Source organism: Bufo bufo, chromosome 1, assembly GCF_905171765.1.
Source record: "Bufo bufo chromosome 1, aBufBuf1.1, whole genome shotgun sequence".
NCBI lineage: Eukaryota > Metazoa > Chordata > Amphibia > Anura > Bufonidae > Bufo > Bufo bufo.
Window position 1 is genome coordinate 677,285,285 of NC_053389.1, and position 17,460 is coordinate 677,302,744.

At 44.4% G+C, this 17,460-nt stretch overlaps 1 protein-coding gene across 1 annotated transcript in view; it reads left to right on the forward strand.

Annotated features, from left to right (window-relative positions):
• Positions 1–3,679: 3,679 nt before the first annotated feature.
• The window catches only part of LOC120986680 (peptidyl-prolyl cis-trans isomerase FKBP8-like), a 73,682-nt gene continuing 59,901 nt past the window's right edge, over positions 3,680–17,460 (forward strand). The window contains exons 1-4 of the mRNA XM_040415362.1: positions 3,680–3,971; positions 5,336–5,407; positions 8,334–8,503; positions 14,952–15,040. Coding sequence (XP_040271296.1) covers positions 3,680–3,971; positions 5,336–5,407; positions 8,334–8,503; positions 14,952–15,040 — 623 coding nt within the window. The remainder of the gene's footprint in view (positions 3,972–5,335; positions 5,408–8,333; positions 8,504–14,951; positions 15,041–17,460) is intronic.

Here is a 17,460-nt window from a genome sequence, read left to right on the forward strand (position 1 = left end):
TAAAATGAGAATGCTTGGACTGGGGGAACATGTCTGTATGTGGGTAAGTAACTGGCTCAGTAATAGAAAACAGAAGGTGGTTATTAATGGTACACACTCAGATTGGGTCACTGTCACTAGTGGAGTACCTCAGGGGTGAGTATTGGGCTCTATTCTCTTCAATATATTTATTAATGATCTTGTAGAAGGCTTGCACAGTAAAATATACATTTTTGCAGATGACTAAACTGTGTAAGGTAATTAACACGGAAGAGGACAGTATACTGCTACAGAGGGATCTGGATAGATTGGAGGCTTGGGCAGATAAGTGGAAGATGAGGGTTAACACTGACAATTGTAAGGTTATGCACATGGGAAGGAATAATGCAAGTCACCCGTACATACTAAATGGTAAAACACTGGGTAACACTGATATGGAAAAGGACCTAGGAATTTTAGTGAACAGCAAACTAAGCTGTAGAAACCAGTGTCAGGCAGCTGCTGCCAAGGCCAATAAGATAAAGGGTTGCATCAAAAGGGGTATAAGTGCCTGTGATGAGAACATAGTCCTACCACTTTACAAATCACTAGTCAGACCACACATGGAGTACTGTGTACAGTTCTGGGCTCCTGTGAACAAGGCAGACATAGCAGAGCTGGAAAGGGTTCAGAGGAGGGCAGCTAAAGTAATAACTGGTATGGGGGGACTACAGTACCCTGAAAGATTATCAAAATTAGGGTTATTCTCTTTAGAAAAAAGACGACTGAGGGGAGATCTAATAACTGTGTGTAAATATATCAGGGGTCAGTACAGAGATCTCTCCCATCATCTATTTATCACCAGTGACTGTGACGAGGTGACATCCTCCGTGTCTGGAGGAAAGAAGGTTTGTACACAAACATAGAAGAGGATTCTTTATGGTAAGAGCAGTGAGACTTTGGAACTCTCTGCCTGAGGAGGTGGTGATGGTGAGTTCACTAAAAGAGTTCAGGAGGGGCCTGGATGTATTTCTGTAGTGTAATGATATTACAGGTTATAGTTACTAGAGAGGGGTTGTTGATCCAGAGAGTTATTCTAATTGCCTGATTGGATTCGGGAAGAGATTTTTTCCCCCTTAAGTGGCGAAAATTGGCTTCTACCTCACAGTTTTTTTTTTTTGCCTTCCTCTGGATCAACTTGCAGGATAACAGGCAGAGCTGGATGGACAGATGTCTTTTTTCGGCCTTATAAACTATGTTACTATGTTACTTCATGTCTTCTCATGAACTCCATTCCCACAGAGATTCATCTGAAGATCATATTAAACTGTATTCAGGATCATAATCCCTGACAAGTAGGAGAGGAGGATGAGGCAGCTCTTTAGCTCAGTGTTGTGAAGTAACTTGTCCTGCTGTGTGATTAGAACAGGTTCTGTGTGTACTAATAGGTCGGCGGCCATTTTATTTTCCCTAATTATTGCTCCCCAGTCAAAACGAGCCATTATAACTAATGAAAGGTATTTGGGAATATATTTAAGTAATAATTAAGTATTTTCAGTAATCTTATGAATTTCTGAAGAACTCATTTAATTGTATACAACTCTCAGCCAAACAGCCTAAAGCTCATATTTGGAAATAACCCTCAATCTCATTGCAGGCCTATCTGGATGAATCAAGACAAGGTTTTCAATGCAAGATTTTCATATTAGCCTAACTTTAACCACCCCTTTGTTTTTATGTTTTTCTCTCTCTCTTCCTTTCTTATCCTTCCACATTTTTCCTTTCTGTTCCCCATTAACCCCTTCCCCCATGATACATTACTGCTCACAATTTATATGGAATCTGCTCTATTCCAGTTTATTTCTGTTTCCTGATTTAAACCGCGCTTTCACGCTACAATTACATTTTTATTTACGGGTTTACATGGAAATGTTATACCATGTGCTTCCTTATAATTTGTCTGTTGGGTCATATCTCTACTATCGTCCAATGTTTACTTTTTCATTTTCTGTTCTGAAGTAATTTGTTCTGATTCTCTTTGTTTACTTATAAAAATTGCTCAAACGTAAACTTTAATTGTTCTCTGCTAATATCAAGAAGATGTTATCTTACTGATGCTTTCATAATACATGGAAAAGCAGGAATTTTCTGCTTGTCTTCTCGCACACTCGCCGTGTTTAGAACTTGTCTAGACCTGACTGATTAGGAGGTTTCTAACGTTCAAATGCCTAATCCCAAATCCTGTATTCAGGATGGACAGGTCAGATTAATCTCCCCTCCCCCAACCATACACTGTTGCTCAAAAAAAGGTTGATGTAAAACACAACCATTTGTTTTAGCCATGACTCTTTTATAGACAATGATCTGTCTTCATGATTCTGAAGAACCATATTTTAACAAATAATTGTTTACTAAACTTCTGTCAAACACTCAAAATGTCCTTTTACAATTACCCATTTTGGAGAAGAGAATACTTGTTTAAGGGCTCCATTTCAGATTCAACCAAAAAGAGTGGACAAAAAGTCTTGCATGCATGACTTTTATTCTACTGAAGAGGCAGACAACCGAACGCAAACCAAATGGACCCCATTACAGTCAAAGTGGTCTGTTCAGCTCCATTTGGATCAGTCATGTGCCACATTCGGAACTTCTGTAACTTTTATTGTCAGAAATGACTTGTGCCGATGTGAATGTAGCCTTAGGCACTCATCCATCTTTCCTAGAGTTGAAATCAAATACCTATTTATTCTAAACCAAAACCAAAATGTATATTAAAACATACTTTTTGTTTTACAAATCAGAAGTACATAAGAACATATCTAATTACCCTTCACCCGCCTGTAGCACCCTTTCCCATCCTGCAAGCTGAGGAGGTTCAGAGTTTCTCTAGTGACACAGACAAGGAGGAGGGGATGCAGCTGCTGCTTCTTTCTGTCACTGCATCCTATGAGATGGGAAGGAGTAGTAGACAGTATCTAAAACGCACATAGTACAAATCTTGGACCATACCAAAAATGTCTATCCATGCATCAAGTATGGGGAAAGAAAATGTAAGCCTACAAAATTTGGCAAAGCCTCAAATGACGCAGCTTAGACATTTCCGACAGAACTAGTTACTGAATAGCTGTGATTGTTGTGGTTCTTGATGCTAATTAAAGTACTTTACTATGTAATTTGTACATTAGCTTGTTAAAACTTTTTTTATTTTATTTTTGAAAATAGCAAAATAAAAAAATACCCTTCCCTTACCCACCTAGATGTAAGCCGGAGCAAAAGCATGGGAATTATATAAAGCAAACACAACACATCTGATTGTTTTATGAAAGTTGTCAAATGAAGAATACATTTGTCAGTTTGCTCAGTGATGTGGGCTTCTACAGAACTAATTCTCTGTACAAATGTCATGAAGGCTTCATGCGTGCCCTCAGTCAACAGACTTAAGGTCCTTACATGAATGTAAATAGACTGAGCGAGAGGGTAGAGAGGCTTATGTTAATCATTCAGTTAATAACACTAATTGAATTACAGACATTTAGAAGACTCAGGGTTCAGTTTGAAGACGGACAGGCTTCCGAGCTTGTGTTTCCTTCTCTTTTAAATATATATATAGAAACATAAATTAGAATCTAAAGCAAGTCAAGAGCAAAGGATGATGTGACAGCTTATGACAGCAGAAGTAGGGGCATCTGAACGATCACATCACCATTATTTGAAATAGGTAATGTCACAAGATATCCTCCAGCCTGGGAAGATCCCAGATCCTGTAGAACATGGAACCATGTGGGACACATCACTTGAACTACAGGACAATGGAAACGTTAAGATACCCACAGTATTTGTGCAAGAGATAGATCCACAGACGGATGAATGCAGTGAAAATGAAAGGCTTCTGCAAAGGACGCCTAGTTTTGGAAAGACAGTCAAATTTCTTTTGCCGCCCATAACCATTGAGGACAATGTACCCCAAGAGGAGGAGATGCAGTTCTTTCAAGCAGTGGAAGATGTCCTGGGAGGTAGAGGTTACAGCTTCAAAGATATTTTCTACTCACGCCAGTGGATAGATATCACAGGTATCGCAACATTTTACTTTGTTTTCACTATGATACTGATCATACATTAGAAGTTAGGATTATGCAGCTATAATAATTCAAAACAATTCCACAGAGAAATGTCCTTGTCCTCTTTGTGAAGTATTTTAATATTCCATTAAGGTGTCTGTGGCCTTTCTTTGTCTGGGCACTGTAAGGCCATTTAGTCAAACACACCAGGTCCATGAAGTCTATGGGAACACAGCACACACAAGCATTTTTTGCAGTGGTATTTTTTGGCCGGAGGTGCATTATCCAGCATTTTTGTCCCATAGACATCCATTATCCAAGTCCATCCAAGTGCCAGTGTAGGCTGAATTTTTCAATGGTGTTTTTGCATGGAGTTTTTTTATACCAATGTATTTTCCCCATACTTCTGTACCGGGGAAATGCTATTACAGGGGGGAAATACTTTCCTACAAAAAAAACAAAGAAAAACCCACAACGCATACAAAAAACACTATTAAAAAATGGTAATTGTTAAAACACAACAAGGGACAAATTATGGTGCATGCTATAATTGCACAATAATTTGTGACTTTTTAAAAGTGGCAAGACAAGTGAGTGAAGGTTAGTGGGAGGGGTGTCGCCTTCTGTGGACCACCAGATTTTTTAATAAAGACCAATTAAAATAGCTATTTTTAGCTCAAAATGAGTACAATGCAATAATAAAAAATTTGCCCCTAAAGGTGTGCATGCCCTTTAAGTAGGTGTTGTCCAAAGATGTACCAGATACATTATAATGTATTTTAGTATCTGCAATTTAATGCATTTTCAACGTTTTTCTTTCCATTAAACTTTCTTGGATCTCACATTTAGGCCTCATGCACTCGATCGTATCTAAATCGTGGATCTGCAAAATGCAAATGTGGTCCATATGCCGTTGGCGTTTTATTTGTGGACCCGTTTTTTTCAATGGGTCCTTGGTCTGCATTTTGTGGAAATACGAATGAAGAAAGCACATGGATGCTCCCAAAGCATGTGTGGCTGCCATACAGACTAGACAGATAATGTATGCATGGGGCTATCGTCCAAAAGATGTTTCAAAAGGAAAATATAGTAAAACACGCAGAATCTGATGAAGAATGTCTATATGGGGTTAACTATTGTTTTATTGAGTTTTTTCTTCTCTTTTTTTTATTTAACAAACACAACATAACATTTCTAGTAGTTTTGTCATTTTGTCAGTAGTTTTGTCAGTGGGACCTGTGATGGGAGCTATAATTACCTGCTCCATGCCGCTCAGTTCTAGCTCCGTGTCTCTTAGACTGTCGTCGCTGCACTTCCAGTACCCAATGCATGTGAAGACTGGAAGCTCAGTGAAGACAGACCAGGACCCACAGAGCCAGAACTGAGCAGTGGTGAGCAGGTAAGGCTACTTTCACACAAGCGTTCGGGTGTCCGCTCGTAAGCTCCGTTTGAAGGGGCTCACGAGCGGCCCCGAACGCATCTGTCTGGCCCTAATGCATTCTCAGTGGAGGCGGATCCACTGAGAATGCATCCGCCTGCCAGCGCTCAGCCTCCGCTTATCACGGTCGGCGTGGCTATCACATACGTGACACAGAGGGAGGGAACGAGGAAGGCCCTGCCCAAGTGAGAGGGAAGATGGTGACCCCTGACTCACCTGGCGGCTGGCACCTGGCTGCCCTGACGTCCCTAGACGGGTTCCTCACCCGTACGCCGATCACGTGCCTAAAGCCCTGGCTTTCCCTGAGCTGAGCCCTAGGTAGTGAACAGGGCGATGGGAACACTAGTCCGCACCACTAACTCTAAGGGAAAACACCAAGGGGAGGACAGACAACACAGACTCAACATATATTCCCAGGTGGGCGACAACAGGAGACAACAATAAGCCAAACAGGGATCCGGAGGGTAGCACACAGGAACAACAACCAGGATTAACCACTCCAGTGGGTCAGTATAGACGTCCAGGCAGGAAGCTCTATAACTGGCAACTAGAGAAGTGTGAGGGGAGAATATAAGGAGGTAGGGAGTGGCAGACACGAAACAGCTGAGGAGGAGAAGCTACGGATCCCTGAGAGAGACAAAAAGGATAGCAAGGCAAACACAGAAAACAATAACTAAGAAACACCATGATCTTTAGATATAGAGCGCGCAGCCACCCGCTGCGACTTCCTGACCCCGGGTATAACGGAGTCAGACGTGGCTCTTGATACCCTCGTGACACCGCTCCGCTCAGTGAGCGGACACCCGAACGCTGCTTGCAGCGTTCGGGTGTCCACCTGGCCGTGCGGAGGCGAGCGGATCCGTCCAGACTTATAATGGAAGTCAATGGGGATTGATCTGCTTGAAGATGACACTATATGGCTCAATCTTCAAGCGGATCCGTTCCCCATTGACTTTCAATGTAAAGTCTGAACGGATCCGCTCAGGCTACTTTCTGACTTAGAAAATTTTCTAAGTTATAATGCAGACGGATCCGTTCTGAACGGATGCAAACGTCTGCATTATCGGAGCGGATCCGTCTGATGAAACATCAGACGGATCCGCTCCGAACGCTAGTGTGAAAGTAGCCTAAGTTTAGTTTTCAATTTCCATCACATGTCTAATTGGATGGAGAGAAATATTTTTTTCAAAAAAGTTAATTGCGAACAACCTCTTTAAGTGGAGCAGCTCCTTCTCTCTCACTCAAAGCAAGAAGTTCCAGCAGAACATGAAGCACAAATCAGAAGTATGGAGTCTTACCTCCTTATGGTTGCAGCTGTGGAGACTGACTTGGGCTCAGTATCACTTTCCACTAAGAAGTCAGCAATTTTTTCTCTGTTTAGAAGAGAAGCACCTTCTGGACTGATGATTGTCTGTGGAATCCTAATATAATCATTCATTTTATAAATTAAATCCTAAACTACAGGTATAGCTGCAATTTCAGGCAGAATATCCTGTGTTGATATGGGGACATTCTGCAGTAACTGAGCAGGGGTTCTGAGATTTTGGCTAAGGTGCTGTCAGTCTGCAACATCTCTGAGGTTGTAACACAATGTCCCTATGTCAACAAAGTAACATAAGCCTTTATGAAATCTTAGGTACGTGATAGAGCCTTTATGAAATTTTAGGTACGCCATAGATTTCAACTTTTTTTTAATGAAAAACAGGACTGATTATCAATCAGCTTCCAAATACATAGTGCTATTATAAAATGGTCCCTATGATGGACTATATGACCTTAAGTGTTATGTAACACACACTATAAATCAGAAGACCAACATACAGTCATCCCAAACTTAAAACCAGGATAGCTCAAATCAAGTCATGAAGTTAACACCTACACTCTGCAATATGGCAAAACATTAGCACCAAGGAGATAGTCAATATTCTGAGCCTAAGGAAACACCATAATTTTCCACAGAGCCACCAGTAGGTTAAGGACTTGTGTTCCAAATGTAAATTCTGGCCCTGTTAGTAAGTATAAGGAGTATATATTGTATGAATGACTGGGAATAGGTTTAAAGGGGTTTTTCAGTTTGCATCATCATATACAGTACCATGGGGTGGGAGGAGCTATGAACTAGCTGGGAGTTGTTAGGGGCGGTGATAGGGGAGTGTCTATGTAACAAGTGGGGTGGGAGGAGCTATAAACTAGCTGAGTGTTAGGGGCAGTGATAGGGGAGTGTCTATGTAACTAGCTGGGTGGGAGGAGCTAAAAAATAGCTGAGTGTTAGGAGCAGTAATAGGGGAGTGTCTATGTAACTAGCTTGTGGGAGGAGCTATAAACTAGCTGGGAGTTGTTAGGGGCGGTGATAGGGGTATGCCTATGTAACTAGATGGGTGGGAGGAGCTATAAACTAGCTGGGTGTTGTTAGGGGCAGTGATAGGGGAGTGTCTATGTAACTAGCAGGTGGGAGAAACTAAAAACTAGCTGAGTGTTAGGGGCAGTAATAGGGGAGTGTCTATGTAACCAGCTGGTGGGAGGAGCTATAAAGTAGCTGAGTGTTAGGGGCAGTGATAGGGGAGTGTCTATGTAACTAGCGGGGTGGGAGGAGCTATGAACTAGCTGGGTGTTGTTAGGGGCAGTGATATTGGAGTGTCTATGTAACTAGCTGGTAGGAGGAGTTATAAAGTAGCTGGGGGTTGTTAGAGGTAGTGATAGGGGAGTGTCTATGTAACTAGCAGGGTGGGAGGAGCTATAAACTAGCTAAGTGTTGTTAGTGGCAGTGATAGGGGAGTGTCTATAAACTTGCTGGGTGTTGATATAGTTACAATAAAAGACAATAAGCACAAAACTACTCTAAAATATATCACAGATTATCATGCTTTTCTGTCTTTTAGAAGACAATCTGTTGAGAAAGAAAATTCTGAGGAGGGGCCGTGGTGAGGACTCAAGACCGCTCCCTGGCCAACAAGTAACTGTTTACCTTATGGGAATTTTGGAAGATGGAAGTCTGGTGGAGAAAGATCCAAAACTGTCCTTTGTTCTGGATGAAGGTGACGTTATACAGGTAAAGGTATCTGAAATTTACTAAACTCTGTTTATAACAGGGCCATGACAGCTACGCCATATACAAACAGATACTGACAAATCTTGAAACACTCCATTTACCCAGAATATGGTCTGTCAGGTTTCTGACAAGTGTGCTTTTCTTGCTCTACAAAATGTCTGAAACCCTGTTGAGAGTGACCAGTGTGAACAGAACCTACCTGACCTTGATTATTTACAGGCATCAATATGTCATAAGAATAATCAAGGTCTATAACTAACATAATTTAAAGGGGTAGCCTCAGATTTTTAGGAGCGTCTAGTTCACTGTAGGCAGCTCCACTGTAGTTATAGGGTTGCTGCAGGACAAGTGCAATGGGTGCACAGTTTGCTGGACAGGTTAAGCTTATTTGGTCAGTTATTTCGATCAGGGATTGTGAGCCAAAACTAGGTACAGGTCAAAAACACAGAACAGGTTCAGATCTTATACTTTATAATTATACTTTATCTCTGAGTAGGCTTCACTAGGGTTTTTGGCTTACAATAACTGATGGAAATAACTGATCAAATAACAGAAGTGTGAACCCAGCTTTACCTGTACACCGTCAGTTCCATCACAGGTAACTGTGAAGAAATCTATACTTACCTGCTTCCCATTGCTTAGTTCCGGCTCTGTTATTTTGTGGCCTTGTCCTAAAATAAAAAAAAAATTAGTTTTCTCCCATTAATCTGCACTCAGTCCCCCATAATGAGAATGTGAAAACAGAGTTTTAGAAATTTTTGCAAATTTTTTAAAAATTAAAAACTCAAATTATTGAGACTAGAGTTGAGCGGACACCTGGATGTTCGGGTTCGACGGGTTCGGCCGAACTTCACAAAAAAGTTCGAGTTCGGGACCCGAACTTGACCCCGAACCCGAACCCCATTGAAGGCAATGGGGACCCGAACTCTTGAGAACTAAAATGGCTGTAAAAATGTCAAGGAAAGGACTAGAGGGCTGCAAATGGCATCAAAATGTGGTCAAGAGCATGGCAAGTGCTCTGCAAACAAATGTGGATAGGGAAATGACTTTAAATAACATAAAATACGTAAAAAAATAAAAATACATCTTGATCTAGGAGGACGAGGTCCATATGGAGTAGGAGGTTGAGGAGGCAGTGGATGTGGTGGTGTAGGTGGAAGCGGCAGGGGAGGAGGAGGTAGCCTACACGGCTTTTTGGTTTTAAATATTATTATTATTTTTTTTAATTAGGGTACACCCCAAAACATTGGGAAATATAACCTGTGATAGCCCCCTCCAGTCGTGCTAAACACACGTTCTGACAATACACTGGCTGCAGGGCAGGCCAGCCCCTCCAAGGCGTAAAGGTCAAGCTCAGGCCATGTGCCCAATTTGGAGACCCAGAAGTTGAAGGAGGCAGACCAGTCATTCAGTATGTGTATAGGCATGTGCACACATACTGCTCCACCATGTTGGTGAAATGCTGCCTCCTGCTAAGATGTTCCATATCAGCTGGTGGTGCTGGTTGTTGTGGCGTGCTGACAAAGCTTTTCCACATTTCGGCCATGCTAACCCTGCCTTCTGAGGTGCTGGCGGTGCCCTAGCTGCGTTGGCGACCTCTTACTCGTCCTCTGCCTTTGCCTTGTGCTTCCACTGTGCCCCCCTGTCAGGTGGGAATGCCACCAGCAGCGCGTCTACCAGCGTGCGCTTGTACTCGTGCATCTTACGATCACACTCCAGTGACGGAATTAAGGACGGTACGTTGTCCTTGTAACGGGGATCCAGCGTGGCCACCCAGTAATCAGCACAAGTTAGAATCTAAGCAACTCGGCGGTCATTGCGGAGACACTGCAGCATGTAATCGCTCATGTGTGCCAGACTGCCCAGGGGCAACGAAAAGCTGTCCTCTGTGGGAGGTGTATCGTCTGTGTCCTCTGTATCCCCCCAGCCATGCACCAGTGATGGCAATGAGCTGGTCTGGGTGCTACCCTGCTGTGAACATGGTTCCTCTTCCTCCATCTCCTTCTCCTCATCCTCCACCTCCTCATCCTCCAGAACTGTGCCCTGGCTGAACAATTGTGTACCTGGCGTTTGTGGGTGCAGGAACCCACCCTCTGAGCCACTTGTGAATGACTGGCCGGAAACCCTATGAAATTATTCCTCTTCCTCCTCCTGTGCCACATCCTCTTCCATCATTGCCAGCAGCGTTTTTTCAAGGAGGCATAGAAGTGTGATAGTAACGCTGAGAACGGCGTTATCGGCACTGGCTATGTTGGTGGAGTACTCGAAACAGCGCAACAAGGAACACAGGTCTCGCATGGAGGCCCAGTCATTGGTGGTGAAGTGGTGCTGTTCCGCAGAGCGACTTACCCGTGCGTGCTGCAGCTGAAACTCCACTATCGCCTGCTGCTGCTCGCACAGTCTGGCCAGCATGTGCAAGGTGGAGTTCCACCTTGTGGGCACGTCGCATATGAGGCGGTGAGCAGGAAGGCCGAAGTTACGCTGCAACGCTGACAGGCGAGCAGCAGCAGGGTGAGAACGCTGAAAGGGCGCACAGACGGCCCACACTTTCTGCAGCAGCTCTGACATATCGGGGTCATTTTTAAGAAATCTCTGCACCACCAAATTCAGCACATGCGCCAGGCATGGGATGTGCGTCAAACCAGCTAGTCCCAGAGCTGCTACGAGATTTCGCCCATTATCGCACACCACCGGGCTTGAGGCTGACTGGCACCAACCACTCATTGGTCTGTTGTTCAAGGCCCGTCCACAGCTCCTGCGCGGTGTGGGTTTTGTTCCCAAACAGATACGTTTTAAAACTGCCTGCTGTTCTTTACCCCTGGCTGTGCTGAAGTTGGTGGTGAAAGTGTTACGCTGACCGGATTAGGAGCCGGCAGAGGATGAGGAAGCGGAGTAGGAGGAGGAAGCATCAGGAGGCAAACTGAAGCGCCCTGCAATCCTCGCTGGTGGAAGGACATGCGACAAACTGCTATCTGCCTCAGGCCCAGCCGCCACTGCATTTACCCAGTGTGCTGTTATGGAGATCATCAGATAACATCCCTGACCGTGCTTACTGGTCCATGTATCCGTAGTGAGGTGCACCTTGCCAACAGATGGCATTGCGCAGTGCACACCTGATTTTGTCCCCCACTTGGTTGTGCAGGGAAGGGATGGCACGCCTGGAAAAGTAGTGGCGTCTGGGCACGACGTACTGTGGGACAGCCACCGCCGTAAGGCTTTTAAAACTCTCCGTCTCCCCTAGACGGAATGACACAGTTTCAAAGGCCAGTAATTTTGAAATGCTGGCATTCAGGACCAGGGATCGCGGGTGGGTAGGGGGGTACTTCCTCTTCTGCTCCAGTGTTTGGGAGATGGAGAGCTGAACGCTTCCATGGGACATTGTGGAGATGATTGGTGACCCAGATAGTGGTGTTGCTGGCAGATCCTCTGTTTGTGGGGTGCCAGGTGGCACTGTCACTCCAGAGGTGGATGAAGAGGCCGAGACTGCAGCAGAAGAGGAAGCAAGAGGAGCCAGAGACCTTCCTTGGTTTTTGAGGTGTCTACTCCACTGCAGCTCGTGCTTTGTACTACGATGCCTGGTCATGCAGGTTGTGCTCAGGTTGAGAACGTTTATGCCTCGCTTCAGGCTCTGATTGCACAGCGTGCAAACCACTCCTTGGAGCTGGCCTTGGTGTGCTCGGTCCCTTGCTGCAGTGGGCAGTAGCAGGCGTATTGTCTAGGGGACGACCGCTCCGCTTTTGCACCCTGCTCCCTCTTCTGCTGTGCTGGTGGCTCTGTGCGACCACTGCCTCTTTCTCCGAACTACCCAGGTCACTCGCATGACCTTGATTCCATGTGGGGTCGAGGACCTCATCGTCCTCCACATCATCTTCCACCCAGTCTTCACCCCTGCCCTCCTTGTCGGCCTGCACACTTTCGAAAGCCACAGCAGTTGGCACCTGTGTTTCGTCATCATCCGAGACGTGCTGCGATGGTCCTCCCATGTACTCATCTTGAAACATAAGTGGTTGGGCATCGGTGCACTCAATCTAGGCTGCAGGTGCCAACTCTGATCTTTCAGCAGGAGACTGGGTGGGAGACAATGTGAAGGAACTGGATTCACTGTCAGCAACCCAATCTACTATCGCCTGTACTTGTTCTGGCCTCACCATTCGTAGAGCCGCATTAGGTCAGACCAAATACTGCTGCAGGTTCTGTTGCCTACTCGCACCTGAGGAAGGTGTTTCACTTGTGCGTGTAGCTGGCACAGATCGACCACGTCCTCCCCCTGCAACAGGAGCTCCACCAGCAGCCCCACGACCGGGGCCACTTCCCTTATTTGACGCTCTCCTCATATTTCTCAAATTTAGGATCTTGCCCAAAATGGGTGTTTTTTAAATAACAGAATAGAACAACAGTATCTAACGCGTGTATCTCACAATGACAGATGCAGCAAAGGCTGCAAAATTATTTTTTTTGCCCTAAATGGGTGTTTTTTTAATAGCAGAATAGAACAACAGTATCTAAAGGGTGTATCTAACACGTACAGATGCAGACAAGGTCACAAATTAAGATTTTTGCGCCAAATGTGTGTTTTTTTAATACCAGAATATGACAGCAGTATATAACACTTGAATTTCACACGTACAGATGCAGACAAGGCCGCAAATTAAGTATTTTGCCCAAAATGGGTGTTTTTTTAATACAAGAATAGCACAGCAGTATCTAAAGCGTGTATCTCACACTGACAGATGCAGACAAGGCCGCAAATTAAGTATTTTGCCTTAAATGGGTGTTTTTTTTAAAACCCAGAAAATTATAGCTGTATTACTAGCTTAAATTGCACACTGACTAATGTGGTAGAGGAGGGTGGAGGGTATTGCCAAAAATTTGTGTTTTTTCAAAGCCAGAAAATTATTGAAGTATTTCAAGCTTGTTTTTAACAATCACAAATGCAGTAAAGGCTGCAATATTAAGTATTTTGCCCAAAATGGGTGTTTTTTGACAGCAGTATATAACGCTTGAATTTCACATGCCTAATTTATTTATTTATTTTTAGCACAAGGCAGCAACATAACAAAATGTGAGAAAAAGTGAACGGGTTTGAAGACTTTCCGAATGCATTGTATGAGGGAATTAAAAAAATTGTGGACAACCCCTTTAAGGCCCCATGCACAATAGTGTACTGTTGGCCAACTGACTGACAGTGTAATGTGTATGGGGAGCTTGCGACTTACAGATAATGTCAGGTATAGAAGGATTGGGCAAACTTTACTTTGTGTACCCGATCCTTTACTTCTACTGGGAGACAAGTCAATGCCAGAGGTGTCTGGCAGCTCATTTCTCTTCTCATGGGAGACACACAAGCTCCGCTGAACCAAGCGTTTATGTGCGAGTCGGGAGAGATAACTGTTGGCCGACAGCTACGGAAGGTGTATGGGCACCTTCAGAAGAAGACTAGTGGGAGAATTCTTGACAGAGTAGGCTGAGAGACAGTCAGTCACTGTTGGAAGAGGTCTATGATATTCAGAGACCGTTGTGGTTGCAGATAGCTCTTCCTTGTGTGAGCAGTGTGCAGAATGGGTCATGATGCATCATCTGAAGAAGGATATAAAACACATTAATGACGTATATTATCTTATATAATATACTAAGACATTATGAAAGGCAAGGACATAAACTATAGGTGAAGAATATCATGCAGACATCTGGATACATAGTAACATAGTTTATAAGGCTGAAAAAAGACATTTGTCCATCCAGTTCAGCCTGTTATCCTGCAAGTTGATCCAGAGGAAGGCAAAAAAGCCCTGTGAGGTAGAAACCAATTTTCCCTACTTTAGGGGAAAATATTTCCTTCCCTACTCCAATCAGGCAATGAGAATAATTCTCTGGATCAACGACCCCTCTCTAGTCACTATAACCTGTAATATTATTACACTCCAGAAATACATCCAGGCCCCTCTTGAACTCTTTTAGTGAACTCACCATCACCACCTCCTCAGGCAGAGAGTCCCATAGTCTCACTGCTCTTACCGTAAAGAATCCTCTTCTATGTTTGTGTAGAAACTTTCTTTCAGATGCATGTCCCCTCGTCACAGTCCTGGGGATAAATAGATGATGGGAGAGATCTCTGTACTGACCCCTGATATATTTATACATAGTTATTAGATCTCCCCTCAGTCGTCTTTTTTCTAAAGTGAATAACCCTAATGTTGATAATCTTTCAGGGTACTGTAGTTGCCCCATTCCAGTTATTACTTTAGTTGCCCTCCTCTGAACCCTCTCCAGCTCTGCTATGTCTGCCTTGTTCACAGGAGCCCAGAACTGTACACAGTCCTCCATGTGTGGTCTGACTAGCGATTTGTAAAGTCCCAAATGTTTACTACTTTACTACTTTCACATTGTATTTTACTGTTACATGCTTGTATCCTGTGTGTCTGACTAGGATCATGTTTTGTGCACACAGGCTTTAGAATTGGGTGTTCGATCGATGCAGTTGGGAGAAGTGGCATTCCTGCTGACAAATGGTCTTTATGCCTTTGGTCTTCTGGGAAGGTATTTAGTTTAAAGCATACAATAGAATACATGTAATAAATATGGGTTATTAAGCAGCATTCACATAACCAGAGACTGGCCTATTTCACAAATGTTCCTATCAAGAAACCTCACACGAGTTTAGGCAAAAGCTTGGATACTTATTGTCAAGTTCTACTGATATTTTGCATGAAAATAAGTAGGGAACTGACTTTAATATGACATATTTGCTAATGTTTATTTGCTGTAGTTATGATGAAAAAATTGAACATGACATTTTGAATAGATGGTCCAATAGTGTTGTGTCTTTAAGGCCTCATGCACATGACCGTTTTTTTTTACGGTCCGCAAAACGGGGTTCCGTTGGTCCGTGATCCGTGACCGTTTTTTCGTCCTTGGGTCTTCCTTGATTTTTGTAGGATCCACGGACATGAAAAAAAAAGTCGTTTTGGTGTCCGCCTGGCTGTGCGGAGCCAAACGGATCCGTCCTGACTTAAAATGCAAGTCAATGGGGACGGATCCGTTTGACGTTGACACAATATGGTGCAATTGCAAACGGATCCGTCCCCCATTGACTTTCAATGTAAAGTCAGGAGTTAATATACCATAGGATCGGATTTTTCTCCAATCCGATGGTATATTTTAACTTGAAGCGTCCCCATCACCATGGGAACGCCTCTATGTTAGAATATACCATCGGATTTGAGTTAGATCGTGAAACTCATATCCGACAGTATATTCTAACACAGAGGCGTTCCCATAGTGATGGGGATGCTTCAAGTTAGAATATACTAAGAACTGTGTACATGACTGCCCCCTGCTGCCTGGCAGCACCCGATCTCTTACAGGGGGCTGTGATCCGCACAATTAACCCCTCAGGTGCTGCAGAGTTCCGATCGGAGTCCCAGTTTAATCGCTGGGGCTCCGATCGGTAACCATGGCAACCAGGACGCTACTGCAGTCCTGGTTGCCATGGTTACTTAGCAATATTAGAAGCATCATACTTACCTGCTGCGCTGTCTGTGACCGGCCGGGAGCTCCTCCTGCTGGTAAGTGACAGGTCTGTGCGGCGCATTGCTTAATGATCTGTCACTTACCAGTAAGAGGAGCTCCCGGCCGGTCACAGACAGCGCAGCAGGTAAGTATGATGCTTCTAATATTGCTAAGTAAGGGGAGGCCGCACACTGGCCACCAATGAAAATAATACAATAGAGGGAGGGAGGGGGGCCGCACACTGTGCACCAATGAAAATAATACAATAGAGGGAGGGAGGGGGGGCCGGGGAGGGGCCGCACTGGCCACCAATGAAATTAAAACTGGGGAGGGAGGGGGGGCCGGGGGGGCTGCACACTGTGCCACCAATGAAAATAATACAAAAGAGGGAGGGGGGGGGGCCGCACACTTTGTACCAATGAAAATAATACAATAGAGGGGGGCCGGGGGGGCCGCACTGGCCACCAATGAAATTAAAACTGGGGAGGGAGGGGGGTCTGCCCCCTGCTGCCTGGCAGCCCCTGATCTCTTATAGGGGGCTATGATATGCACAATTAACCCCTCAGGTGCAGCACCTGAGGGGTTAATTGTGCGGATCACAGCCCCCTGTAAGAGATCGGGTGCTGCCAGGCAGCAGGGGGCAGTCATGTACACAGTTCGTAGTATATTCTAACTTGAAGCGTCCCCATCACTATGGGAATGCCTCTGTGTTAGAATATACTGTTGGATATGAGTTTTCACGAAGTGAAAACTCAGCTCTGAAAAAGCTTTTATGCAGACGGATCTTCGGATCCGTCTGTATGAAAGTAACCTACGGCCACGGATCACGGACGCGGATGCCAATCTTGTGTGCATCCGTGTTCTTTCATGGACCCATTGACTTGAATGGGTCCGTGAACCGTTGTCCATCAAAAAAATAGGACAGGTCATATTTATTTGACGGACAGGAAACACGGATCACGGATGCGACTGCAAAACGGTGCATTTTCCGATTTTTCCACGGACCCACTGAAAGTCAATGGGCCCGCGAAAAAAAACGGAAAACGGCACAACGGCCACGGATGTACACAACGGTCGTGTGCATGAGGCCTAAGGCTCGGTTTACATCATGTTTTTGTCTGAACGGATACGTTTTACATTAAAAGGATGCCTCAGACAGATGACATTGTGGCACCCATCACCATATAGTTCCATTGTAAAAAATATATATATATATTTTTTTACTGGACTCTGCAAGATGGAAAAGCGTAGTGCACTGTGCTTTTGTATACTTTTTTTCCAAATGCTTATGGGAAATATAGGGCAAATTGTTCACGATGTAAACCCAGCATTAGGCTTGTTTTATATATGCGTGAAACAGATGCAGCAGGCTCTTCTTGCCGGGAACAGCCTGTCGGATCCGTTCCCGCCGGGCACAACCGCACAGCGGTAATTGTCCGGCCACTCCT